Consider the following 24,650-nt stretch of genomic DNA (forward strand, 5'->3'; position numbering starts at 1 on the left):
CGACCTCGGTCCGCGGGTTCGTCGGCGGCTCGAGCGCGCTCATGCACGGTCACGGGAAGGACGATCCGAACGCGGAGACGATAGACGTCACGTTCATCGAGAAGGACGGCACGGAGACGAAAGTGAAGGTCCGCGCGCGGCGCTCGATCGGACTCTCCCCTCGGCCAGCGACGCCGCGCACACGCCGTCGAAGCTGCCGACCTCGATGCTCTCCATCGCGTCCTGGGCGAAGCGATCGGGAACGCGTCGGTCAGTCGAACGTCTCACCGGTCAAACAAACGTTGAAAGGGAAGCTCGGGTGAAGAGTGACGACGGACGGGGAAAGTCCTTAAGAAACGGCGTTCACATCGCGAACGGGGTCGTATGGGAAGCAGTCTCACCGCGATCGATCCATCCATCGATCGATCGATCGCGACCCGCCTCGCCGCGCGCCGTGCGACGCCCACCCCGACCGACGCTCACTCCCTCCCTCCCTCCCCTCCCTCCACTCTATCCTCTCCGTCCTCGTCAGGCGCCGATCGGACAGAGCATGCTCGAGGTGGCGCACAAGAACGACATCGAGCTCGAGGGCGCGTGCGAGGTGCGTTCTGTACACTGGTCCCCATACGACCGCGTCGGCGTGGTGAACGCCGTTCCTTAAGGACTTTTCTCGGCGTGTCTCTCCGCCCAGTCCTCGCTTTCTATCCCGACACACCTCGACGCCTTTCGACTCCGCTTCTGACGCCTTTGAACTCCACCCCGACCCATCGACAGGGCTCCCTCGCGTGCTCGACGTGTCACGTGATCATCGAGGACGAGAAGGTCTACGACGCGCTGCCGGAGCCGGACGACGACGAGAACGACATGCTCGACCTCGCGTTCGGGTTGACGGAGACGTCGCGGTTGGGGTGCCAGGTCATCGCCGCGAAAGAGATCGACGGCTTGCGTCTGTCGCTCCCGAGGGCGACGCGGAACTTCGCCGTGGACGGGTTCGTGCCCAAGCCGCACTGATCGATCGATCGCGATCGGTCGGAGGAGAGAGACTTTTGTCGCGGGGGAGGAGTAGTGGGAGGGATTCTTTACCATCGCGCCCGCGCGGAGGGGAGGGAGCGGCGCGGGGGGACGGCGGCGGACGTAGGTTTTTTGGCGGCGTTGATGATGAAGATGAAACTTTATCAAGATGCCGCCCCCGACGAGAGTTTCGCGAGTCTCCCTCCTTCCTCTCGCCCGCGCGGCCGGACGCCCTTGCCAAACATCACGCATCCGGGCATGTGACTTTTTAGTCTGGAAAAAATCAACAGTACACGTACCCGAACTCTGCGTCGCTCCGCTCGAATCGTCCGAACCGTCGTCGGCTGAAAGCGCGCGCGGCGTCGTCGTCGCGGTCGACTGACCGACTTCCCTTTCAAGCTCCTTTCACCTCGTTTCGTTTCATCGCGGCATTTTTTTGGTTTTCGCGCGAGTCACACACTGCGAATTTGCGAAACTCGCACGCTCGCGCGGCCACGTCGACAAAAAACAAATCTCGGACACGTATTTGCACTTTTCGCGCCAGCTGGCAGCGAAATGCCTCCGCGCCACGAGCACCGGATTACGGAAACGAACGAGGACCGTGAAATCCGACGATTCGAGAAAGAACAGAACTTTCGCACGCGTTTCCTGCTCACAACACGCACGCGCACCTCCACCCGCCCGCACACACACCCCCCACCTTCCAACAAAAATGGCTGCCATCTGCGCTATGAACATCGTCGCCAAGGCGGCGACGACCGGCAAGGTCAAGACGTCCCAGTCCAAGACGTACAAGGACCTCGGCGGTGCGTCGACGCTCGATTTCTGAATCCTTCCTCGATGACGTGACGTCAAACGTCTTCACGCGCTCCTCTTCCTCGCGATGCCCTTCCCCCGCCGCGTCCTCTGACGAATCCCGCCCCCCCATCCTCCTCCTCATCCTCATCCCTCCCCTCCGCAGCCGCCGTCAAGGCCGGCCTCGTCCGCGGCACCGCGCCCTTCCCCGAGGGCATCGACGCGTTCGGCTTCTTCAACGGCATCTCCGAGGGCGAGGCGAAGCGCTACGCGGACGTCGAGATCACGCACGCGCGCATCTGCATGCTCGCGTCTCTCGGCTTCCTCGTCGGCGAGCAGGTCGAGGGCTCCTCCTTCCTCTTCGACTCCAACGTCACCGGCCCGGCCATCAACCACTTCCAGCAGGTGCCCGGCCTCTTCTGGGGTCTCCTCGGCGCCGCCATCTTCACCGTCGAGGCGTCCCGCGTCCAGTACGCGTGGCAGAACCCCTTCGACGCGGAGAAGCTCTTCCTCCTCAAGGACGACTACACCCCGGGCGACTACAACTTCGACCCGCTCAAGCTCTCCAAGGGCAAGGACGAGGCGTGGCTCAACGACATGAAGCTCAAGGAGATCAACAACGGCCGCGTCGCGATGGTTGCCATCTCCGGCATGGTCGCGCAGGAGCTCGTCAACGGCCTCAACCTCATCCCCGCGGACGAGGTGCTCGAGATGGGCAAGGAGGGCGCGCTCAAGGCGATGGAGGCTCAGTGCACTGGTGCTCCGGATGAGGCTGCGTGCGCGAAGGCGTTCGAGGCTGCCGAGCGCGCCGCGGTCTTCGCGTCCACGCTCTAAACGAGCGAAGGGACGACGATTTTTTACGACACAAGACGACGCGCGCGCGATTCATCGGGGTCGGACCTCTCGCATTGAGAGGGGCCGATCGACTGCAGTAGTTCAGTAATTCTTTTAATTTTAAATTCTCATAGTACGCCGCGACAAAAACACGGCGACGGTCTCGCGTCGCGTCGTCGTCTGTTCCTACATCTCTCGTATCTAATCGAAGAAGTCCTCGACGTCGAACTCCGGGTCCAGCAGCGCCGGCCCCCATCGGCTCAAATCTATGCGGTCCAAGATGAGGTTCTCGAACGTCTCCTCCAGACCGCCGGTGTCCCCGATCAACACCGCGCCCATCATCCGCCCCCGGAGCAGCAACACCCGAATGAAACACGGCGCGGGGTCGTACGTCTGCCTGACGTACATCACGACGTCTTCTTCCGGTTCGCCCTCCAGCGTCTGCGCGTTGTAGGATCCGAGCAAGATCGTCTGGAGAGCGATTCATTCGGTCGGTCGAGGGCAGACAAGTGTCAGTCATTCGTGCGTGTGATTGGTTGAACGTGTGAATACGTGTCAAAGCGTGTGGTCGAGCGTGCGTCAGCGAATGCATCGTAAGATCTCGCGTTTTCGTACGGGAACCGGTCGCGCCTTGAGACCGAAAAACGACGTGACGTGCGTGAAGAGCTCGTAGTTGAACCCGAACGCGTCCTCGTCCGCGTGGTCGGTCGCTACTCTCGCCGCGAACGTCCCCGCGTGCCTCGCCTGCGACCACAGACGCGTCTGGTGCCAGCGCGTGGAGGGGTCGGAGGTGCGGTCGGTCGCGCACGCGGCGTCGCCGGCGACGAAGACGCGCGGGTCGACGCCGCCGCCCGCCGCCGCCGCGCGCTTCGCGCGGAAGCACGCGTCGACTGGTGGGGTGGAGTTCATAGGCGATGGCGGGGTGGAATTCATAGACGTCAGTTGGAGTTGAAAGGCATCGAGGACGGGGATTGAAACCGAGGGGTGGGCGGAGAGAGTCGCCGGGCAAAGTCCTTAAGGATCGGCGTTCACCGCGCGAACGCGGTCGTATGGGAACCAGTGTGAGATAGAACGCACCTTCGACGCCGCCGTCGTCGCCTCTCGCGTAGACGTCGCGCGGGAGAAACGCGACGCGCGGCGCCGGGTCCACGCCCGCGGCGACGATGATGAGGTCCACGGGGACGCGTTCGCCGTCGGAGAGGACCGCGACGGCGGCGAACCCGTCCGCGTCGTCGTCGTCGTCGCCGGCGGCTTCCACGGCGCGAAGCTCGACGTCCGGACGCGGACGCAGCGCGAACGGCTCGCGCGTCCCGGACTCGAGGGCCGACGTCATCGTCTTCACCCAGCTCGGCCCTGTCGCGCCGCCGCCGACGGTTGACGTTCCACCTTCCACGACGCCGGCGGCGTCTTCGTCTTCGCCGTCGCCGTCGTCTTTTCCCCGCCGCCGCCGCTTCCTCGTCTTCTCCGCGGCGTTCCCGCCGCGGCTTCGGCCGTCGCGCCTCGTCCCGCCCCGGGACAACAGTCCCATCAAGAACGCGCCCGCGTCGCGATCGAAGAACGAATCCCCCACGGTGGAGTGCCGATGCGCCCAGACCAACTCGCGCGGCGGCGGCGCGTCGGAGGCGGGCGCGTCGTCGTCGCCGCCGCCGCCGCCGCCGCCGCCGTCGCCGCCGCAGAGCGCGCCCACGATCTCCATCGCTATGCCGCCGTTCCCGACGAGCAGCGCCCGCCTCGCGCGTCGCAGCGCGTCGCACAGCCCGGTCACGTCCTCGACGTCGCGGACCGTCCGCGTCACCGACGCGGCGACGTCTCCGCGGCACGCCTCCGGGACGACGGGCGCCGCGCCGACGCAGACGAATAATTGGTCGTACCGCAGCGTCGTCTCTTCGTCGCCCTCGCCCTCGCCCTCGCCCTCGCGTCTCGCGTCTCTCTCATCTCCGCTCGTCGGCGGCGCGCGCTTCAGCTTCAGCGTCAGCGTCCGCGCCGCGGGGTCCATCCCGGTCACGACGCCGCGCGCGACGCGGATGTTCTCGTACGCCAGCGCGCTATCGATCGGCCGCTCGACCACGTTCACGACGGACAGACGCCGCGTCACGCGCTCGACGTCGAGGACCGCCTTCACCGCGTCGGTCGCGGCGACGAGGACGACGTCGTCGTCGGGGGCGAGGCGGCAGAGTTCCTCCGCGGCGCACGCGCCGGCGACGCCGGCGCCGACGACGACGCGCGCGACGCGCGCGGCGGATCCGGGCGCGTCGACGCGACGATGAGATCGATGGTGATGCGGCGACGCCTCCGCGAGGACGGAACGCGCGACGCGGCACGGCACGAACGCGTCGTCGTCGACGTGCGACGACGACGGCGGGTCGTTTTCCACGAGCGCGAACGGCCCGCCGACGCCGCGCGCGCGGCACAGGCGGCACATCGCGTGCGGCGCGCGGCGAGAACTGATGCCAGACGACTCAGATCGCTTCGGATCTAACACAGAATGATTTATCGTGTCGGCATTGCTCGACGCGCGCCGCGGCGGCGGGCGACCGAACAGATCGTCGCGGGCGGCGCGTCTTCTTCTCTCGGCGTGGTCGGTCGCAGCAATCATGAACGTGGACGCCGCGCTCGGCGTGCGCGGCGACGTCCTCCCGCGCGGCGCGCTCGTGCTGGTGACGGACACGGTGGAGACGAGCGCGGAATTCGTCGTGAGCCACTTCCTTCGACGCGCGCTCGCCGCGTCGGACGCCGCGCGCGCCGCCGCCGACGCCGCCGACGGCGGCGGCGGCGGCGGCGAATGGAAGACGTGCCTCGTGACCTCGGAGCGGTGCGTCGCGCATCACGCGAACGCGATGCGGAAGTGGGGGAGGAACCTGAGAGCGGACGTGAAGGACGGGAAGCTCGTCGTCGTGGACGCGCACGATTCGACCCCGGGATGGGCAACAACACGCGCGCGCGGCGGCGACGGCGACGGCGACGGCGACGCGGTGATCGACGAGAGCAGCCCGGCGAAGGACGTGTACGAGCAGATCGCGCGCGCGCTGGGGCTGAACGACGGCGCCGGCGACGAAGACGGAGGCGCGTCGTCGTCGTCGTCGTCGTCGTCGGCGGCGGCGGCGTCCAGGGTCGTCGTCTTCGACGGCGTCGACGCCATCGCGGAGGCGGAAGAATCCCTCGAGCGCCGCCGCGGTCGCCGCGGGGATCGAACCCGCGCGCCCGTCACCTCGAGAGGCCGCGTCCACGCGATGGTCCGATCGCTGCTCGCGCACGACTCGGGCGTCGCCGTCGTCGCGCTGGCGCACGCGGACGCCGCGGGCGGGGAAGCGATCGAGTCGGGCGGGTGGCTGCGCCGGTTGACGTCGGACGCGGACGTCGTCGCGCGCGTCGAAGCGCTCCCATCGGGGGTCGCGTCGGACGTCCACGGGTTGATCACGGCGACGCATCGGACGGGGAGGATGCTGCCGCCGCCGGGCGACGGCGACGGCGACGCGGCGCGCGCCGGGGAAGCGAGCGCGAGGTTTCGGCTCACCGAGCTCGGCGCGGAGCTCACGCGCGTGATCCGGAGCCGCGCCGTCGCCGCGGACGCGACGGCGTGAAGAACGACGCGCGCGGTTCGGTTCGATTCGTTTATTTAGCGTAGGTACGTAGGTTAACCTCCATCATATGTAGTACGTGTCAAAGTATGTTACGAGCGCGTCGCGTCGCGTTCCGTTCCGTTCGGCGAACGACGGAGCGAACGGACGCCTCGTCGTCCTCTCCGACCCCGCCCTCGCCGGCGGCCGTCCGTCGATCGTCGAACGCTCACGGCGTGTCCTCCTTCGAGCGTCGCGACGACCGCCGCGTCGTCGCCTCTTCCTCCACCGGCGGCGAGGGCGCGGAGTTCCCCTTCCTCCGCGACGACCGTCGCGTCTCCGCGGCGACCTCGACGGTGACGTCCGACGCGTTCGCCGCCGCCGCGTCGTTTTCATCCGCCTCCGCCTCCGCCTCCGCCTCCGCCTCCGCGGCGGCGGGCGCCTTCGGGATCTCCTCGGTGACGTCGTCGTCGCCGACGACGGCACGGCGCGTGGATCGACGCGTCGTGACCGTCGGCGCGGGCGGCTCGGGCGCTTCGACGGGCGCCTCCTCGACCGCCGCCTCGGCCTCGACGAGCCGCTCCTCCGCGGCGTCAGGGCCGTTCTATACAAGCGAAAGTCGGGGTGGAGTTGAAAGGCGTCAGTTGGATTTGAAAGGCGCCGAGGGCGGGTATTGAAAGGGAGGGGTGTGCGGAGAGAGACGACGGGCAAAGTCCTTAAGGATCGGCGTCCACATCGCCAACGCGGTCGTATGGGGACCAGTGTATAGAACGCACCTCAGATTCCTTCTCCGTCTCCGTCTCCGTCTCCTCTCCTTCCTCCTCCGCCGCCGGCGCTTCCGCCGTCTCCGTCTCGACCGCGGCGGGCTCGACCGCGGTCTCCGGCGACGCGTTCGCCCTCCTCGCGGACCGTCTCGTCGTCGACCGCGGCGCCGGCGTCGCCGCCGGCGTCGTCGTCGTCGCCACCGCCGCCGCCGCGTCCGGAGGCGACCCGCCCGTCGCAGCCCGGCGGGACGATCGTCGCAGCCCCGTGGACGCCGGCGGCGCGGGCGTCGTCGCCGGCGCGGCGACGACCTCCGCGGTGACGTCCAGCTCCGACGGCTCGTCGTCGTCCGCGGCGGTCTCCTCGTCGTCCTCTTCGTCGGGCGCCTCCTCCGCCGCCTCCTTCGCCGGCGCGTCTTCGAGCATCAGGACATCCTCCGTCGGCGCCGCCGCCGCGTCCGCGTCCTCGTCCGCGTCATCCTCATCGACCGGGACGATGGCCATCTCCTCCGCGTCCAGCGCCGCCTCCGCGTCCGCGTCGATCGCCGCCGCCGTCGCCTCCTCCTCCTCCTCGACGAGAAGAGCGACGTCCTCCTCCGCCGTCGCCTCCTCCTCCTCCGCCTCTCGTTCCATGGACTCGTCGATGACGACGAGCGACCGGTCGTTCGCGTGGACGTCGTCGTCGTCGTCGCCGTCGTCGTCCTCGGAGTCGGTCAGGTGCGCGATGTTCGCGAGCTGCAGCGCGCGCAGCCGCGCCTCCTCCGCGGCTTTCGATCGATCACGTAAGACAAGCGAATGGCGGGGTGGAGTTGAAAGGCGTCAGTTGGAGTTGAAAGGCGTCGATGGCGGGTATTGAAAGCGAGGGGTGGGCGGAGAGATGCGACGGGCAAAGTCCTTAAGGATCGGCGTTCACCACGCCAACGCGGTCGTATGGGGACCAGTGTCCTTATGTACCTTTCGCCGAATCCATCCGCCCGCGTTTCCCGCCCCCGGCGCGGTGGTTCTCCGCGGGCGTCTTCATCGGCCAGTACGGGTTCGGCGTCCGCGTCGTCACCTCCTCCACCGTGGGCAACGACGCGTGCGTGCGCGTGTAGTGCTTCGTCTCCCCGCGCCAGTACTCCAGCGGTTTGCACCGCTGCCGCGTCGACCGGCGAATCGGTCGCCCGTCGATATGCTCCAAGTCGTGCCGCGACCCGGCGGCGACGAGCGACTTCCGTCGCGAAAACTCCTTCCGCTCGCGCTTGTGCGGCGTCCCGGCCGGCTTCCGCGGGCCGATGAACTTCCGCTTCCGCCCGAAGAAGCCCTTGCCGTCGACCGTCATCGGATCGTTGTACCCGTCCACGAGCGTCCCGCTCGCGTGATGATGGTAGTTAAACGCCGCGGGCGTCCGCTCGCCCCAATCGTCGCCGTCGTACCCGCCGCCGTCGCCGCCAAAGTCGCCGTCGTCCATCTCATCTCCTCCGAACCCGCCAGGAGGGCCGACATCGTTAAGCGGCGGTTCCGGTTCCGTGCCGAACGACACGCCGCGCCTTCGCGCTTCCGCGAACGCGCCGCCTTGCTCGACGCTGCCGCTTTGTGTCGCGTTCGCGTTCCCCCCCGTGAGTCCGAACGCGCCGTCGAACGACGCGCCGGAGCCGCCCGAGCCCGCGGCGACGCCGCTCGCGGAGCCGTCCAAGGAGCCCCTTAACGTCACCGCGGAAGGCGGCGGCGCCGGGTCCGCGTAGATCTCGCCCTCTTTTCGCATGCTCGTGGGCACCGTCTTGAGGACGAGGGAGAAGGTCCGCGCGGCGACGCGTCGACCGGTGCCCGGGCGCGTGCGCATCATTCCGCGGCGGTGGGTCACGCGCGGGGGTTTTGAGCGTTCCTTCTTCGCGGTGGGGGTGCCGATGTCCATCGCGTCGCCGAACGTCACCGCGCCCGTGGCCATGGACGACTTGAAGGAGACGCGGCGCGTCGTGCCTCCGGGGGAGGACGCGACGGCGTCGCTCGTTGGCAATTTCGGCGTCTTGAACGCGGACTTGAACGCGCCGCCGCCGTTCGCGGGAACGTTCGGGTTGCGCATCGCGAGAGGTTTCCTGCGCGTCGAGGGAGAGTTTTGAAGGATGTTCAGCGCGATGCGAGCGCGAACGCCGCGCGTGAGGCGCGGTGTGAACGGCGGCGACGCGTCCGCGACGCGCGTCACGAAGCGTTTTCCGAGAAATGCACGGGTCGCGAGACGCGCGAAATCGGCGTCGCGAGATTTCGTCCGCGGGGCGCGAGTCGCGCGCGCGCACCGTAAGACGATCTCGAACCGCCGCGGCTGGACTTCGCGCGCGTCCTCGCGCACGTTTGCCTCGACGGCCTCTCGGCGCGTCATGGCGAGCGGTTCAACCTCCATCGCGTCGCGTGGCGCGCGAGAAGTGAATGCGAGCGCGCGACAGCTGTCGGGGGTACGTAAGAAAATGAACGGTCGGTCGGTCGCTACGCTGAATTTTTTTTGAAACTATCAAACGTTTTTCACCCACCCGTTGGTTTCAACTTTGATCGCGATCCCTTTCAACCTCATAGCGAAGGGATTTCCGCCGAAAATCCCTTCGCAAATCCCTTCGCGCTCCGCACCAAACAGTTCAAAGGAAATGTCTTGACTGACCGCGTGTAGGCTGTTGGATACTTGGACGTAAACTGACCATTATTTCGTCGTCGGAATCGCGCTGTCCCAGCATTTTTCTCAATTTCTTTACAGCTAACAAGTGCGCGCGTCGTATGTACCCACTCTCGCGCGATGCTAAGCTCTACGATCACCGCCGCGCCGCTTTCGGCGGCCGCCCGTCGTCCGCTTCGTCGAACGTCGGCGCCCGGCGCGTCTGCCCGACCGCGGCGGGCGGCGCCGCGCGCGCAGCCTCCGCAGCCTCCGCGACGGACGCCACGCCCCCCGCCCCCGCATCCGCCGCCGCCGCCGCCGCGACTCTCTGGTTGATGAACGCCAAGTCCTGCGCCGGCGACGCGTACGCGTGCGTGCTCTCGCCGACGAACGCGAACAGCGACTTGGACCCGGGGGTCATCGCCCCGAGCGGGAGCGGGGTCCCCGGGGCGCCCACGTACGGCACCCCGCCGGGCGACGGCGACGGACCGACCGAGCCGCCCGCGTGGAGGTCGGCTCTGGCCGCGGCGCCGCCGCGCATCGGCGACACGTACACGTTCCGGTTGATCACGCCCGCGGGGCCCGTCCCGACCGCGGTGAGCTGCTTCCGCGGGGACTGGAGCCCGACGGGGAGTTGCGCGGATGACGCGGGCGGGGATGTCGCGGCGTCCGCGCCGGCGGTCTCCTGCGTCTCGTGGCACGACACCCGGGCCTGCGGTTTCAGCGACAGCAAAAATTGCTTCACCGCCGGGACGAACACCTTGTTGTAAAACGCGATGATGTCCCCCTGCGTGATCACCTCCAGCTCCGGGTCCGACTGCGACATCACGACGGTCCAGAACACCTCCTCGCGGCACTGCGGCTGCTTCTGGTAGTGGTAGATGATGTCGCGGAACGGCACCGTCTTTCCCTTGAGCGCGCCGTCTTTGTTCACCTTGCACGTTCCGTACACGGCGCACAGGATAATCTGGTCGAGGTGCCTGTTGTACAGCAGAGAGGTGTTGTCGTACAGCGCGTGCTCCACGAGCGAGTACGCCTGCTGCGTGAGCGACGACGGCAACGACAGGCGGTCGCACAAGTCCGCGAGCCTGCGCGCGCTGAGGCGCATCACCTTCGCGAAGAAGATCCGCAGGGAGTTTCGCGCGGTGACGTCGCCGGCGGCGCCCGGGGGTTTTTCTCGCGTGAACTTCGTCGGCAGGGGCTTGTCGCGATCGAGCGCGCCCGGTCCCGAAATGGTGACCACGGTCGTCGCGCCCGACGCGTCCCTCGGTTTGATCGACCGCAGAGACGGGCGCGCCGGGGTCGTCGCCCCGCGCAGCGGCGTCGAGAACGCGTTGATCGCGTCCGGGTTCGAGAGTCGCGGCGGCGACGCGCGCGCGTCGTCGGCGGCGGCGGCGCCGCCGCCGCCGCCGCCGTCGTCGTCCTCGGCTTCCTCCGCCACCGCGGCGACGGAGAAGCTCTCGCTCCGCTCTCTCTTCACCCCGCCGCTGGCGGGGGATTTCGACGCCATAGAGCCGCGTTCCGTCGCGCCGGATTGCTTGCTCACGGCGGCGAGCGCGGCAGCCGCGGGGCGCGGCGCCGGCGCGCCCGTCTCCGCGGCGATCATAAACGACAGCAGCGTGCTCCCTCTTCGCCACGCCATGTGCTCCATGATCTTCTCCTCGATCGCGTTGAAGTGCTTCTTGATCTCGCGCGGCATCGTCGCGTCCGCCCTGACGAACGGCTCGATCACGTTCGAGACGTCGAACGCGTCGAGCCCGAGCAGCGTCGGTATCGCGGGGAATTTCAACGTCGCCGTCTTGTAGGACGCGACGACAACCTCCGCGGCGCACGAGAGGACGCTTCGGACGAATCGACTCGACCCGAGCAGCGACTCGAACGCGAGCTTCTGCGTCGGCGTCGGGTCCGGGACGATGATGAGCCCCGCGGGCGTGTCCGGGGGGCTCTGCTCCGCCGCGAGCGCGGCGATGTCCGCGACGGAGCCGTGCGCGTCGTGTAGGTCGTCTTTGGATTTTTGGAGGCTCTTGGAGTGCGCTCCTCGCGAAGAAGGCGCGCCGCCGGCGGCCACCGTGGCCGCCGCGGTCGTCGCCGCCTTCTTCGCCTCGTCCACCGCGCGTCTCTTCCCACCTGCCACGTGCGCGTTCCGCTTGTGCTCGTTCTCGAGTATGCGCACCATGAAGTACGCGAACACTTTCACGGCTTCCTCTTGCCGTCGCTTCACGAGGCTGTCCAGCGACGCGTTGGTCGCCGCCGTCGCGTCCCCGGGCGACGCCGTAACAACCGCCCGCGCCGCGGCGACGCCGTTGACGGCGACGAGAAAGGCATCCTCCCGCAGCGCCGCGGACGTCTTCCCCGCGAGCACCGTCACGCTCGCCATGAGCTTCTTCGCGACGTCGACGGAGACGAATCGAGACAGGCGCACGACCGGGTCGTGCGCGTCCGCGCCCGACGCGTTTAACCGCTTCCGCGGCGACACGACGCCGTGCAGCCACGACGCCGACGCCATCGCCTCGGAGATGGGCGTGAACGGCACCGCGCCGGGCCCGGAGATCCTGCCGCCGGGGACGCCGCCGATCCCGCCGAGACCGCTCGCGCCGCCGCCGGGGATCGAACCGCCGCCGCCGCCGCCGCCGCCCGCGCCGCCGCGGAACGGCGTCGCGCCGACGCCGGCGCCCAACCGCATCGGCGACGGTCCGAGCAGCGAGCTCACGGCGCCGGCGCCGCGCCACGGCGTCGCGGCGACGACGCCGCCGGGCCCGGGGGTCGCGGCGACGCCGCCGCTGCCGCCCGTCTTCGGCGCTTTGCTCGTGTCGCCGAGCACCTTCGTCGCCGCGCTCTCCTCGTCCGCGTCGTTCGCGAGGTACAGCTGTTCGTCGAGGCTCAGGTGGCCGAGTTCCGTCGCCGCGCGTTCGTACGTCGCCTTGGCCGCCGCCGCCGCCGTCTTCAGCGCTTGAACCGCCGCGTCGTCGCCCTTTGCGTGTGTGTCGGGGATCAGACCGAGGAACCGGCTCGGGCCGCTCGCGGACATCGACGCCGGCGGCGAGGGTTTCAGTAGTTTCACGGTCGCGGCGGCGGCGGCGGTCGCGGCGGTCGCGGCGCCTCGCGCCGGGCTGCGTTTCATCCCGGGCGCTCTCCCCGGGCTCGCCGCCGAATTCGCCGCCGAGAGCCTCGCGAAGTCAGCCGCGAACGCTTCGCCCTGGACGACGTCCCGCTCGAAGTCCTTCAGCATGTCCCGCAGCTGATCGATCTTCGTCTTGGACGACACCGACAACGACGCGAGCGCGTCGAGCTTCCCGTCGGCGTCTTTTTCAGACATGGACACCATGTTCACGAGCGACGTTCGCAACAGCCGCGGCGGCGCGTTGACGAGAACGAACGCCTGGACGACGACGAGGAGGTGGTACAGGCTGTACAGGTCCGGGAACTTCGGCAGCATCGCGTGCTTCGCGGCGAGGAACAGACTCCACCCGAGCCTCGCGAGGTCGGCGCCGCCGGGGGCCGCGCGGTCAAAGTGCAGGTCGAGGAAGAGCTTGTACTTTTGCGCGACGACGCGCGTAAACGCGAACGAGGTGCGTAGTTCGCTCACGGACAGATCCGCCTCGAGCTGATTCAGTCCCTCGCCGGCGGGGTTCGACGCGCCGTCGACTCCGCGCGCGTTCTTCGCGTTCGGGGATCCCATCGGGGATCCCATCGGGGACGACGACTTCGCGGATCTCGGCGACTTGGACGCCGACGCGGACGTCCCTTTCGCGCCGGCGGACGACGACCGCTTCACGCGCGCGTGCAGCGCCGTCGCGTTCGCCATCATGAACTTCCTCAGCGCCCTGAAGAAGTCCACGCAGTTCACGTCGAACGTCGTGAGCACGCGCGTCAGCGATCGCTTCGAGGCGTCTTCTTCGATCGACGACGGCGACGACGGCGGCGGCTTCTTCGCGCCGCGCGTCGACGCATTCTTTTTCGCGGAGCCTCCGTCCGCTTCGTCCGCGGCTCGGCGCACGCCCGCGGCGACGAACGCCGCGCACGCGTGCCATTCGTTCGGTCTCTGTGAAGCGAAGGAGACGCCGGGGAGGGTGGTCGAGTCAGCGTCGAGCGACGCGAGCGGGGACGCGCGATCTGGGCTGGAGGCGCTTTTGGCGGCAAAAAAAGGATAGAAAAAACAACGCGAAAAGATGGGGGATGCGCGCGGGCGGGGACGCACGAACGACGCGTCGATCGCGACGACGTTCTTCTCCACGAGCGTGGGCGCGCATTCCATCAGGATCTCCACCGCGTCCTCCACCGCGTCGGCGTCGAACCCGAGCGCGGACGCGCACGCGGTCGCGAACGCGTCGACGTCGAACGTCTCGCGGTGCCCGACCGATGCCGCGCGCTCGGCGTCCGCGGGCGCGCGCATCGCGCGCGATCCCGGCTCCGTCGCGGGCGCGTTCCTCGACGTCGTCGCCGCGCGAGCGCTCATCGACGCGATGCGGTTCTCACGGTGCGTTCAGACGCGGTTTTCGCCGTTTTAAGACGTCGACGACGCCCCCGACGCGCGTCTCCGACGCGTCTCGGGACCTCCGGGAGACGCGCGAGCGCGAAAAGAGCGCGAAAAAAAAACACCGACGATGGCGTGAATTCCGCGGAGTCGTATCGTTCGCGACGCGATCGATTCGAGCGGCGAAACGCGCGTCGAACGTCCGGAGTCGTCGAGTGCCGCGCGTCCGGTGCGCGAAAGCTCAACGCGCGATCGCGAGCCGCGGGACGCGGGACGCTGTGCGCGCGATGGGCCGCGCGGCGCGTGATATTTCGGGGTTTTCCATTTCGCCGACGAGGGCGTGACGACGCACTTTTTTCTTGTTAGCCTCGCGTGGTCGGCCGGTGAAACGGCTCCCCGGTAGGGTCAAGAATTTCGCGTTAGTTTCGACGAGCGTTTTTCCTCGATGAAATCGATCGCTCGCCGTTGAAGATGCTCTTTTTTATGCCCACCGCGATGCGATTTTCGCTGCACCTGACTGGACTGTGACTGGACTGGATCAGGGATATTTTCGAGTCACGAACCGAGGGAATTTCGGGCGCAAACCGTTAAATTAACTCGTCCGCCGCGCCGCCACGCGCCACTCTCTCGAGCGCAACCTCTGCGTCGCACCAAGAGAAAGGTAAAAAGGTGCGAAACGAACGCGAACGCGACTTCCCGCTTTGCGCGTCGAGGCGCGGCGCGCGCGCGGCGCGCGCCGCTTTGCGCGCCGCGCGCGAAGTTTTCCCGCGCGACAATTCAGAATTCGAATTCTCCTCAATTCCCACGCGATAATTCCCTGACGTCCTCCGCGCGTCCCCCCCACCCCCGACCCCGCAGACCGGCCAAAATGGGCATCTTCAGCAGCAGCAAGAAGAAGAACAAGAAGAAGCTCGCGAACGCGCAGGCGGACGCCACGGGCGCGTCCTTCGCGTACCACCGCAACACGACGGCGCTGGTCATCAAGTACAACCTTCAGTACTTCCCAATGTCCATCCTCCGCCGCTCCCCGATGAACCTCCTGGACCTTCCGTACCTGCTCATCAAGTGGGTGCTGTTCTTCATCCTGAGCATCCTCGAGATTCCGTATAACATCGTCATGAGGATTATCTCGCCGGTGTTGCGCCCGATCAACCGCTTCGTGATCGCGCCGCTCATGGCGGTGTACTTTTGGGTGGTCTTCTTCCCGATAAGCTTCCTGATCCGCGTGACGCAGATTCCGAGGATCATCGGTCTGCTGCTCGGCAACGTCGTCGGCCGCACGTTGTGGAGGATCATCACGTTCCCGTTCCTGTACCCGCCGATCAACTGGACTATCGACCTCCTCCGGCTTCTCAACCCGATGCGGTACCTCCCGGTGCCCCCGCCGGGGTACTTCAACCGCGGGACGACGAGCGGCAAGAAGGTCAAGAAGACGCCGAGCAAGAAGCGCTGAGCGGCGGTCGTCGGAGGTGGTTGAAGATTAACGCTGCTTGAGGGGAGATGCGTTAGTACCCCTTGTTACATAATACGCGGAGGGAGGAGGAAAACGGAGGACGCGCGCGCGTCGCCGCCGAAGAAGGCTGGCGAATCAGCCGCGACGAACATGTCTATAAGATATTTAATACCCCTCTTGATTAAAAACTGAAAGAGTATCCAAAAGTTCCACCGTCGACTCGTCCTCGTCGAGCGCACCCCGTCGCCCCGACCTCGTCGTCTACGCTACCTCTGCTACCACCGCACCGTTCGCGCGCCGCGCGTCCAGACGATCAGTCGCTCTCCCACGCGTCGTCTTCCCTCGCGCGTTTCTTATCCTTCTCAGGGCCGTTCTATACGAGCGAATGTCGGGGTGGAGTTGAAAGGCGTCAGTTGGAGTTGAAAGGCGTCGAGGGCGGGGATTGAAAGCGAGGGGTGGAAGGAGAGACACGCCGGGCAAAGTCCTTAAGGACCGGCGTTCACCACGCCGACGCGGTCGTATGGGGACCAGTGTATAGAACGCGCCTCAGACGCGTCTTCGGCTTGGTCCCCCCCGGGCTCGAGCGCGCTCGGCCATACCAACGCGGCTCGCAGCGCCGCGTTGGAGATCTCCACCGCAGACTTCCTGACGATCGCGCACGCGACGTCCGCGTTCTCGCCCGTCGCCTCGATGCCCGAACAGTCCTTCTTGCATAACGCCTCGACGTCGACCGTTTCGTCGCCGCGGCCGACGAGGGAGAAGATTTCCCCGACGAGTCGAATAATCGCCGCGGACGCGCGCCGTTCCAACCTCTTCTCCGCGTCCTTCTCCCTCCCCGGCCGCGGGTCCTCCATCTCGTACCGCGAGCGCGCGGCGGATATCATCGCGTCCGGGAGCGCGAACGCGTCGCCGTCCACCGCGCGGTGAAGAAACGCGCGCGTCGGCAGGTCGCGCTCTCGGAGCGCCGCCTCGGGGTCGTTCCACACGAGCGATGATATCGGGGTGGAGTTCAAAGGCGTCAGATGGAGTTGAAAGGCGTCGAGGTGTGTCGGGATTGAAAGCGAGAGGTCAGCGGAGAGATGCGCCGGGAAGTGAAGTCCTTAAGGATCGGCGTTCACCACGCCAACGCGGTCGTACGGGGACCAGTGTGAGATAGAACGCGCCTCCGCCTCCGCCTCCGACGCCGCGACGTCGCCGCGCCAATGCACGTCGCCCTTCCACAGCCACAACTTTCGGAGATCCACCGCGAGGACGTCGCACGGGTTGTTCGGGATCACGAACCCGTGGCACCGCAACAGCTCTTCGTTCCCTTTCGCGCCGTAGTTGATGAAGACCTCGTCGCCCGCTTTCGTCGCGACGCCCGCGCGAAGCTCGTAAAACGCGTCGCCGGCGTCGTCTTCGACAATCTCGAGGGTCGCCGTGCTCCCGGCGCGGTGGTTGCACATATCCACCAGCGGCACGAGCGCGTCGACGTCGCCGCCTCCCGTGAAGCCTTTCCTAGGGAACCGCAGCGTCATCGCGCGCGACCAGAACACCGCGTGCGCCCACTTGAGGTCGTCGACGGAGAAGACGAAGAACGCGTCGTCGGCGTCGCCGAACGCCTTGGATCGCGACCTCGCGATCGCGTCCGCGACGGCGTGGATGCGCGCCAGCGTCGCTCGCGTGCGGGATAAGAGGTCGCCGCGGAGGCGGCGTTCGATGTCCTCGTCCGACCACCCGATCGGGAGCGCGTTCACGAGCTCGGCGCCGGGGAGGGAGAGGACGTAGCGCGCGCGGGAAATTTGGACGAGATTCTCATCGGACGCGGGCGCCTTGTCGACGTCTGAGCGCGCGCGTTCGTTCAAGAGATGGAGCTGCAGACGCTCGCGAGCGTCGAGCGGCTCGCCGTCCACCCTCAGGGCGTCGATCGCGTCGTCGAACTCGTCGCCGTCGCGCGCGTACCACGCGTGAGCGACTGGGCATCGCACGAGGACGCCGCCGCCCTCGACGTCGCGCGCGGCGAACACGCCGACGCCCGCGTCGCGCGTCGCCTTGAGACAGACCGCGTGCGCGCACCCGGCCTTCTCCAAGCTCTTCACGAGCGCGTCGCCGCGCGCGAGGCGTTCGTCCGCGTCCATCTCGAGCGCGACGGCGACGCGCGGAGTGACGACGACGCGACGAGATCGAGACGCGACGTTTCAATGAGGTGCGTTCTTACAAAAGTTTTTCACCCATAGATCGGTTTCAACACTTGATCGCGTCTCCTTTCAACTGACCGATGAACATTTTTTGTATGGAATGGCCCTGAAGCTTTCAACGTGAGCGTACTGTACTCGTAAAAATAATCGGTGCTGTCAACGTAGGGCCCTAGGTAGGCGTTCGCGCGTCGTCCGTCACGCCGCGGAAGGCGCGTCCTCCTTCTTCCCCCCGCCCCCCAACCGCCTGCGGATCCCCCGAACCATCCCCACCAGCGCGCCCGTGACCGCGGCCCACGCCATGAGCCCCATCATGAACGCCGCGCTGAGCGCGCCCCTCGGCGCGGAGAGCTTGGACCGAATCATGAGCCTCGCGATCTCGCGCCGACGCTTATCGAGGTTCACCCTGCAGTTGAACGCGTCCGGCGACCCCTCCGCGAACACCTCGCACTCCTCGTACCCGTTCGCCGCCGGATTCGCGCGATCGAACAAGAACCGCCACAGGCTCTTGCTGAACGCGACGAACGTCTCGAAGACGCTACGAGGGCTCGCGGCGGCGACGGCGTCGGCGAAGCTCTCCCTGGCGCCCTTGACGATGGTGCTTCGCAGCGCCTCCGGCGGCACGAGGCTCTCCGGCGACGCCTGGACGATGATCCGCCGCAGCGCGCTCCCGGAAGAAGAGCTCACGAGCTCGGTGACGAGCCTGGAGACGCTCTCGCGCGTGTGCTCGTCGAACCCGCCGCGCGTCGGCGCGCCGTTAGCTGTCTTCTCCGCAGCCTTGGCCGCGCGTCGCTCCATCTCGTCGACGGCTCTCGCGGCTTCCTCCTCGATCCCGGTTGTCCCGGTCCCAGTCCCGGTCGCGGTCGCACTGTTGCCGCTACTGCTCGCGGCGGCGACGTCGTTCGCGTCCCCGCCCGCGGTCTCCGTGAGCGCGATGAGCTTCTTCCAGTCGATGCCGCGGCCGTCCGCGGCGATGAGCGTCTTTCGGAGTTGCTCGCGGCCGCGTTTGGTTTTGGGCGCGAGCGCGCGGAATAACGCCGTCGGCGCCGCGAGCTCGTACATGTTCGCGCCGGTCCGCACCGCGCAGAAGTCCAGCGTCGTGAGCGATCGGATGATGAACACCATGTACGGCGGGAGCTGGAAACGCCACGCGGTCGACAATTTCGTGAGATCCATCACGAGCTCGGTGAAGTTGGTGAAGTCCTTCTCCGGGTCGTCGCCGTCCATGCACTTGGCGAACGCCTCGCGAAACGTCTCATCGTCGCGGTCTTCCCACCCGCCCTCGCCGCCGGTGTAGTCCCCCTCCGCGCCGGTCGCGCTGACCCACGTCTGCGGCGTGTCCGGGAGCATCTCGATGATCCGGAGGTTATCGATGAGGTCGCCCCAGTCCCGGTTCAAAATGTTCAGGATGCACCCCGCCATCGCCTCTTGTTGCGCGTTGTTCACTCTGCACACCAACCCAAAGTCGAGCAGCGCGAGCTTCCCTTCCGGGGTGTACAGCATATTACCCTCGTGCGGGTCCGCGTGCACGAGCCCGGTGCGGAACAGCTGCGCGCTCGAGCACTCGACGCCCATCTGCACCATGCGGAACTGCTCGTCGTCCGACAGTTCCTTCATCGGCTTTCCGACGATCCACTCTTGCGTCAGCACGCGTCGTCCGGTCAACTTCGCGTAGTGCCTCGGCACGAACAGAAAGTCCATGAACCGCAAGCTCCGTCGGAAGTCCGCCGCGTTCCTCGCCTCCACGGTGTAGTCCAGCTCCTGGAAGATCCCCGCCCCGACGCGGTCGACGATGTTCGCCAATCCCGTGCTGCCGTTGAAGCCGCTCTCCTCGACCCAGATCAACGCGAGCCGCGCGATGTGCAGATCCAGCGCGATCTGACGCAAAACCCCCGGCCGCTGCACCTTCACCGCGACGTCGATCGCGGCGCCGTCAGTGTCAGTTGCCCTCTTCTCCCACCCGTCCGCGTCCTCGTCCCACAGCGTGCCCTTGTACACCTGTCCGATTGACGCCGCCGCCACGGGCTCCGCGGATAACGTCTTGTACAGCGTCCTCGCCGCGGGGTTCCCCGCCCACGTCTTATCCCCCGGCGCGATCGGGCCGTCCCAGTTAAACTCCTTGCGGATGTTTCGGTACGCGTCATCGCTGCTGAACGCTTTCATCTGGTCCTGCAGTGGTTTCAGCGCGTCCGCGGCTTCGTCGCCGATGATGTCCGGCCGCGTGGAGAGCGTCTGAGGGTGATTGTCCATACGAGCGAACGTCGGGGTGGAGTTGAGAGGCGTCAGAAGCGGAGTTGAAAGGCGTCGAGGTGTGTCGGGATTGAAACCGAGGGGCGGGCGGAGAGATGCGCCGGGAAGTGAAGTCCTTAAGGAACGGCGTTCACGACGCCGACGCCGTCGTACGGGGACCGGCGTGAATCAGAACGCGCCTGCGCCATCTTCACGAACACCGGGCCCAACCCCGCGATCCCGTCCCGCAGCGTGCTCGCGCGGGTTCGAGACCCGTCGGGGACGTTGGTCTTCTCCTCCCACGTCCACACCGCGTACAGGCGCGCGGCGACGGCGGTGACCTCGGCGAGCCGCGTCGCCACCTCCGTCGGGGAGGACGAGAAGTACCCCCCGATGAGGAGGAGCTTCTGCGCGGTGTCCAGCGACGGGTCAAAGTCCAGGACGATGTCGTCCAGCGTCGCGTACGCCTCGCTGCGCTTCTTCATCGCCGCCGTGGTCGCGTCGTCCACGCGGAGCTTGTCCACGAACGCGACGTTGTTGGTTTTCCGCGTCATCGTCCCGCGCGCCTCCGCGGCGACGGCGTCGACGCCGTCGGTCGCGGTCGCGTCGAGCGGGACGGCGCCGGGAGGGGGGACGCAGTTCTCGTCCCCGTCCGCGCACTCCGTCTCCGCTCTCGTCTCCGTGCCGATCGCGCGCGTTCGCGTCTCGCGTCGCGGAGACGCGCGCGCGGTCGGGAACCCGCGCGACGTCGACGTCGACGCGAGCGGCGGCGACGACGTCGTCCGCGAGCGCGAATCAGCGAAGAGCCGGACGCCGCCGGCGAGCGCGCCGCGGGCGCCGCCGCCGAGGCGCGCCGCGGGGTTGGACGCGACGCGCCACGCGGTCGCGGCGCGCGATCGCGCGCGGCGGCCGACGCGCGGCCGCGTCGCGACCCCGGGCGGTCGAAGCGGCGGGACGCCGGGGACGACGGTCGTCATCCCGCGTCACGCGTCGTCGGTCGCCGCGGAGCGCTCCTCTCCGGTTTTCCGTTCTTCGCGTTCCCGCTCCCTCCTCGCCGCGCCGCGACGCGCGTCCGTCGCTCGCTGTCCGGAGCCCCCGCGACGCCGCGCGCGTCCGCCGCGCGCGTTCGCGTCGATCCGCGCGGCGTCGAGTGCCGTCGCGTGATCCCCGTGGCGACGTCTCTCGCGTCGTCGTCAGTGCCGCGCGCGACGTCGACGCTTCCGCCGATGAAGAAAGACGCCTGCCGCCTCTGATTAAGTTGATGAGGATAGCGCTTTCCCCCATCTGCGGGGCCCACGTCAGGGACGCGAGTGGTCGGCGCGTGCTCGCGTTTTCGCGGGCGCTTTTTGTATGCGTTTCAGTCACGATTGGAGGCTCGAAAAAGTACCGCGCGAGAATGGCGAAACTGACCCAGCTCGGCGAATCGTCGGAAGCTGAACAGCAGCTCGCTCGTATTTGCGAAAGCTCGAAACGCTCGGCGTCGCACGCATTTGGTCCTCGCGCCCGCGCGCGCGCGCGCCCTCCCTCGCTCGCGACGTCGCCGCGCATGCCATCGAGCGCGCGTCGCATCGAGTGACGGAGGGAGTCGCGCGACGCGTCCGCGGCGAGCGCGCGACTCTCGCGGAAGCCTCTCGCGGACGCGCGCGCTCGCCGGCGCGGTCGTTCCATCGCGCGGGCCGCGGGGGGGGGCGAGCGAGCTCGCGGGGGCGGACGTGTAGTCGACAGCAGATCCGACCGAGATGGTCGCTCCTCCGCCGCGGCGAGGAGACGCGTCGACCCTCGCGCGGCCCGCGGGCGGCGGCGACGACGTCGCCGTCGTCGCCGACGACGACGCGAAAGCGTCTCCCGGCCGCGCGAGGGCGCCGCTCCCGTCGCTCTCGCTGACGGCGTCCCCGGAGAGCTCGTTCGGGACGATCACGGGGTGGCAGCGCATCGCGGACGACGTGCGCGCGGAGGAAGAAGCCGCGGCCGCGGGCGCGGGCGGCGTCTTACCGCCGATCCCCGCGCGCGAAATCGCGCCCGCGTCCGCGTCCGCCGCCGCCGCCGCCGTCGCCGAGGTTCCGGACGACGACGTGGACGTATCGGACGCGGAGATCGCCTTTAACGATCGGTACGAATTTCTCCGCGAGATCGGCGCGGGGAGCTTCGGCAGGGTGTTCCTCGCGCGGCGACGAAACGACGGGAAGCTGTTCGCCGTGAAGGTGGTGGACATCAGCGCCATGGACGGCAAGTCCAGGGCGGAGACGAAGAACGAGGTGGACGTCCTGAAGATGTTGAGTCACCCGAACGTCGTGAGGTACCACGAGGCGGCGCTCGCGCGCGGCGGCGGCGGATCTGGCGGCTCCGGGGGAAGGGGAGGTTATGGGAAACCTCGCGAGCTGCGGATCGTCATGGAGTACGTCTCCAGGGGCGACCTCGGGGAGCGCGTCAAGGAGATCGCGAAGATGCGGGGTAACAATGGAAGAAACGTCCCCGGGAGCGGCGTTACATGCGGCGGCGGCGGGTCGCTCACCGAGGACGAGGTGATGTCGTACTTCACGCAAATCGCGCTCGCGCTGCGGCACCTGCATCGCAAGGGGATTCTCCACAGAGACCTGAAGCTCGCGAACGTGTTCGTGAACGAGGGCGAGGACGGCCAGGACGTGGTCAAGCTCGGAGATTTCGGCATCTCCAAGGTGCTCGCGTCGCAGACGGGGTTCTGCAACACCGTGGTCGGCACGCCGTACTACCTGTCGCCGGAGATGTGCATGGGCCGACGATACGACGCGAAGTCAGGTGCGTTCTACGATGCAAACGTTTTTCACCCATCGCCCGGTTGGTTTCTACATTATTTGATCGCGTGGGTCCCTTTCAACTGACCGATGAACATATTTTGCATGGAACGGCCCGCATCAGACGTGTGGGCGCTCGGGTGCGTCCTGTACGAGCTCTGCAACGACGGCGCGCACGCGTTCGAGGGCAAGTCGCTGCCCGCGCTCGTGATGAACATCCTCAAAGGGCGCTTCACCCCGCTGAGCCGCGCGAGGTTCGGTCGAGACGTCCGAGAGCTTCAGACGTCGTTGCTCGCGCTCGAGCCGGGGCGACGGCCGAGCGTGGACGACGCGTTGCGGTCGCCCGCGGCGCGCGCGTGTCTGACAAGACTGGCGACGAGGGGGGCGAGCGCGACTCGCGCTCGCGGCGACGACGGCGGAGTCGTCGCGGACGCGGAGCCTGGATGTTCTCCCGGGTCGTCGTTGAGGGAGGAGGCGCGGCGGGTGCTGGAAGAGCTCGGGACCCCCGCGACGGCGCCGGAGGCGCGTCCGAGCGTCCGGGCCGAGCCGCCGCCGGCGGCAGCGGCGCGTCCGCGGTGGGACGACGGGCGGCGGCGGCGAGCCCCGCGCGGGGCGAAGGACGTCGACTCCCCCGCGGCGCCGCTCGCGGTCGCCGCGCGCCGCCGCGCGGCGCTCGCGCTGCGCGCGAAGCGTGAGTCCGACCTCCGCGCGGCGATGGAAGCGCAGGCGCGTCCCGTACGCTGGTCCCCGCGCGACCGCGTCCGCACGGCGAACGCCGTTCCTCGAGGACTTTCTCGCCCGGCGTGTCTCTCCGCGCACCCCTTCCTTGCAACGCCCGCCCGCGACGCCTTTCAACTCCGCTTCTGACGTCTTCCAACTCCACCCTCGACCCTCAGGCGGAGAAGCGGCGGCGCGCGTCGGAGGCGAAGGAGACGCGCGAGGCGGAGCGGGCCGAGAGAGAACACGAGAAGGCGCGCGCGCGGAGGGAGCATCAGCGAAGGGTCGAGCGCGCGAAGCCGAGATTCGATCGGAACGCGATCAATCCCGCGTTCGCGGCGGACGCGAACGGCGCGGACGCGGTCGTGTTGCTGCCGCCGATGCGGAAGCGGCAGCCGACGGACGCGCCGGTGGCGGCGAATCCGGCGGCGGCGCGAGGGCTGAACGCGACGCGCCGCCGCGCCGCCGCCGCCGCCGACGACGACGGGGAGACGTCGGTCGACCGACGCGAGCGCGACGACGGCAGGATCGAGATGAGGTCCGCGTCCGTCGCGCCTCCGACCGCGAGCAGTTTGAACGACGACGACGACGACGACGACGACGACGAAGAGCTCGAGCTCAGGGCGTTGGAGGAGGAAGCGGAGAACGCGCGCGCGCTCGTGGAACAGCTCGGGATGGACGACGACGACGACGACGACGACGACGACGACGACGACAGAGCCGCCGCCGCCGCCGCGCCGCCGCCCGCGCGCGCGGTCCTCCCGCCCCCCGCGGCGTTCGTCATCTCCTTCGAGCACGAGAAGCGCCGCGCGCCGACGACCGCCGCGCGCCGACGACGACCGCGCGCCGACGGCGGGTCCGGGTCTCCGCGGGACGGCGACACCGCGTCCGTCGCGGCGCTCAGGTGCGTTCTACGCGAACATGTTTCACCCACCGCTCGGTTTCTACTGTACATTTGATCGATCGCGTCCCCTTTCGACTGACCGATGAACGTGTTTCGCATGGAATCGCCCTCAGACGCGAGTGCGTCGCCGCGTTGGGACTGCAAGGGTTCCAACGCGCGTACGCGTGTCAGAGGCTTCACGCGTCGGCGGCGGCGTCGGCGGCGGACGACGGCGGCGACGGCGGCGGCGGCGACGGCGACGGCGGGTTAGTTAAGGTAATAGGGAAAGATCACGCGCACGTGGCGCCGCTGGTCGAGATGCTCGTCCTCCTCGAAGGCGTCACCCTCGAGGACGGAGACGGCGGGTGAAAATACGAGTACGTAGCGTTGTT

The 24,650-nt window shown here is 67.9% G+C and overlaps 12 protein-coding genes across 12 annotated transcripts; 6 read left to right on the forward strand and 6 right to left on the reverse strand.

Moving 5' to 3' along the window:
* Positions 1 to 41: 41 nt before the first annotated feature.
* MICPUCDRAFT_22237 (uncharacterized protein) lies at positions 42 to 990 on the forward strand (the record flags this gene model as incomplete). Its single annotated transcript, XM_003063197.1, has 3 exons — positions 42 to 128; positions 512 to 580; positions 754 to 990. 3 exons carry the CDS (start codon positions 42 to 44, stop codon positions 988 to 990), a joined length of 393 nt encoding a protein of 130 aa, XP_003063243.1.
* A 678-nt stretch (positions 991 to 1,668) lies between these two features.
* LI818R (chlorophyll a/b-binding protein) lies at positions 1,669 to 2,783 on the forward strand. The gene is made up of 2 exons (XM_003063198.1): positions 1,669 to 1,796; positions 1,952 to 2,783. Exons 1-2 carry the CDS (start codon positions 1,703 to 1,705, stop codon positions 2,617 to 2,619), a joined length of 762 nt encoding a protein of 253 aa, XP_003063244.1. The 5' UTR covers positions 1,669 to 1,702; the 3' UTR covers positions 2,620 to 2,783.
* On the reverse strand, positions 2,722 to 5,050 carry MICPUCDRAFT_70907 (uncharacterized protein). Its single transcript, XM_003063402.1, has 3 exons — positions 3,697 to 5,050; positions 3,250 to 3,509; positions 2,722 to 3,090 (listed from the first exon to the last, which is right to left on the reverse strand). Exons 1-3 carry the CDS (start codon positions 5,039 to 5,041, stop codon positions 2,821 to 2,823), a joined length of 1,875 nt encoding a protein of 624 aa, XP_003063448.1. The 5' UTR covers positions 5,042 to 5,050; the 3' UTR covers positions 2,722 to 2,820.
* A 163-nt stretch (positions 5,051 to 5,213) lies between these two features.
* Positions 5,214 to 6,200, forward strand: MICPUCDRAFT_53104 (uncharacterized protein; the record flags this gene model as incomplete). Its single annotated transcript, XM_003063199.1, has 1 exon — positions 5,214 to 6,200. One exon carries the CDS (start codon positions 5,214 to 5,216, stop codon positions 6,198 to 6,200), a length of 987 nt encoding a protein of 328 aa, XP_003063245.1.
* Positions 6,201 to 6,255: 55 nt separating this feature from the next.
* Positions 6,256 to 7,704, reverse strand: MICPUCDRAFT_48828 (uncharacterized protein). The gene is made up of 2 exons (XM_003063403.1): positions 6,953 to 7,704; positions 6,256 to 6,780 (listed from the first exon to the last, which is right to left on the reverse strand). The coding sequence occupies exons 1-2, from the start codon at positions 7,568 to 7,570 to the stop codon at positions 6,406 to 6,408; spliced, it is 993 nt and encodes a 330-aa protein (XP_003063449.1). The 5' UTR covers positions 7,571 to 7,704; the 3' UTR covers positions 6,256 to 6,405.
* A 2,010-nt stretch (positions 7,705 to 9,714) lies between these two features.
* On the reverse strand, positions 9,715 to 13,950 carry MICPUCDRAFT_48829 (retinoblastoma protein; the record flags this gene model as incomplete). Its single annotated transcript, XM_003063404.1, has 2 exons — positions 9,715 to 13,599; positions 13,756 to 13,950. The coding sequence occupies 2 exons, from the start codon at positions 13,948 to 13,950 to the stop codon at positions 9,715 to 9,717; spliced, it is 4,080 nt and encodes a 1,359-aa protein (XP_003063450.1).
* A 715-nt stretch (positions 13,951 to 14,665) lies between these two features.
* MICPUCDRAFT_48830 (uncharacterized protein) lies at positions 14,666 to 15,686 on the forward strand. Its single transcript, XM_003063200.1, has 2 exons — positions 14,666 to 14,700; positions 14,890 to 15,686. Exon 2 carries the CDS (start codon positions 14,900 to 14,902, stop codon positions 15,482 to 15,484), a length of 585 nt encoding a protein of 194 aa, XP_003063246.1. The 5' UTR covers positions 14,666 to 14,700; positions 14,890 to 14,899; the 3' UTR covers positions 15,485 to 15,686.
* On the reverse strand, positions 15,677 to 17,618 carry MICPUCDRAFT_48831 (uncharacterized protein). Its single transcript, XM_003063405.1, has 3 exons — positions 16,648 to 17,618; positions 16,030 to 16,452; positions 15,677 to 15,857 (listed from the first exon to the last, which is right to left on the reverse strand). The coding sequence occupies exons 1-3, from the start codon at positions 17,599 to 17,601 to the stop codon at positions 15,798 to 15,800; spliced, it is 1,437 nt and encodes a 478-aa protein (XP_003063451.1). The 5' UTR covers positions 17,602 to 17,618; the 3' UTR covers positions 15,677 to 15,797.
* A 1,420-nt stretch (positions 17,619 to 19,038) lies between these two features.
* Positions 19,039 to 19,908, reverse strand: MICPUCDRAFT_22227 (uncharacterized protein; the record flags this gene model as incomplete). Its single annotated transcript, XM_003063406.1, has 1 exon — positions 19,039 to 19,908. A coding segment is annotated over one exon (870 nt), but the record flags the coding sequence as incomplete, so codon positions are not given.
* A 116-nt stretch (positions 19,909 to 20,024) lies between these two features.
* On the reverse strand, positions 20,025 to 20,864 carry MICPUCDRAFT_53110 (uncharacterized protein; the record flags this gene model as incomplete). The annotated part of the gene is made up of 1 exon (XM_003063407.1): positions 20,025 to 20,864. The coding sequence occupies one exon, from the start codon at positions 20,862 to 20,864 to the stop codon at positions 20,025 to 20,027; it is 840 nt and encodes a 279-aa protein (XP_003063453.1).
* Positions 20,865 to 21,992: 1,128 nt separating this feature from the next.
* MICPUCDRAFT_4932 (uncharacterized protein) lies at positions 21,993 to 23,027 on the forward strand (the record flags this gene model as incomplete). Its single annotated transcript, XM_003063201.1, has 3 exons — positions 21,993 to 22,355; positions 22,404 to 22,662; positions 22,783 to 23,027. Coding segments are annotated over 3 exons (867 nt in total), but the record flags the coding sequence as incomplete, so codon positions are not given.
* Positions 23,028 to 23,755: 728 nt separating this feature from the next.
* MICPUCDRAFT_63824 (uncharacterized protein) lies at positions 23,756 to 24,627 on the forward strand (the record flags this gene model as incomplete). Its single annotated transcript, XM_003063202.1, has 2 exons — positions 23,756 to 24,279; positions 24,393 to 24,627. 2 exons carry the CDS (start codon positions 23,756 to 23,758, stop codon positions 24,625 to 24,627), a joined length of 759 nt encoding a protein of 252 aa, XP_003063248.1.
* Between the last annotated feature and the right edge of the window lie 23 nt (positions 24,628 to 24,650).

Source organism: Micromonas pusilla, assembly GCF_000151265.4.
Source record: "Micromonas pusilla CCMP1545 genomic scaffold MICPUCscaffold_14, whole genome shotgun sequence".
Taxonomy (NCBI): Eukaryota; Viridiplantae; Chlorophyta; class Mamiellophyceae; order Mamiellales; family Mamiellaceae; genus Micromonas; species Micromonas pusilla.

What these genes read in the sequence shown, in the direction of transcription:
- MICPUCDRAFT_48830 (XM_003063200.1), top strand. Translation starts at nt 14,900, where the DNA reads ATGGGCATCTTCAGCAGCAGCAAGAAGAAGAACAAGAAGAAGCTCGCG.
- MICPUCDRAFT_48828 (XM_003063403.1), bottom strand. Translation starts at nt 7,570, where the DNA reads ATGGAACGAGAGGCGGAGGAGGAGGAGGCGACGGCGGAGGAGGACGTC. An exon ending in AGACGGAGAAGGAATCTGAG is followed by an intron (nt 6,781 to 6,952) that starts GTGCGTTCTATA and finishes TCGCTTGTATAG; the next exon opens with AACGGCCCTGACGCCGCGGA.
- MICPUCDRAFT_70907 (XM_003063402.1), bottom strand. Translation starts at nt 5,041, where the DNA reads ATGTGCCGCCTGTGCCGCGCGCGCGGCGTCGGCGGGCCGTTCGCGCTC. An exon ending in CGACGACGGCGGCGTCGAAG is followed by an intron (nt 3,510 to 3,696) that starts GTGCGTTCTATC and finishes CCACCCCACCAG; the next exon opens with TCGACGCGTGCTTCCGCGCG. An exon ending in CGTCGTTTTTCGGTCTCAAG is followed by an intron (nt 3,091 to 3,249) that starts GCGCGACCGGTT and finishes ATCGCTCTCCAG; the next exon opens with ACGATCTTGCTCGGATCCTA.
- LI818R (XM_003063198.1), top strand. Translation starts at nt 1,703, where the DNA reads ATGGCTGCCATCTGCGCTATGAACATCGTCGCCAAGGCGGCGACGACC. An exon ending in GACGTACAAGGACCTCGGCG is followed by an intron (nt 1,797 to 1,951) that starts GTGCGTCGACGC and finishes TCCCCTCCGCAG; the next exon opens with CCGCCGTCAAGGCCGGCCTC.
- MICPUCDRAFT_48831 (XM_003063405.1), bottom strand. Translation starts at nt 17,601, where the DNA reads ATGGACGCGGACGAACGCCTCGCGCGCGGCGACGCGCTCGTGAAGAGC. An exon ending in CGTCGGAGGCGGAGGCGGAG is followed by an intron (nt 16,453 to 16,647) that starts GCGCGTTCTATC and finishes AACGACCCCGAG; the next exon opens with GCGGCGCTCCGAGAGCGCGA. An exon ending in AAGCCGAAGACGCGTCTGAG is followed by an intron (nt 15,858 to 16,029) that starts GCGCGTTCTATA and finishes TCGCTCGTATAG; the next exon opens with AACGGCCCTGAGAAGGATAA.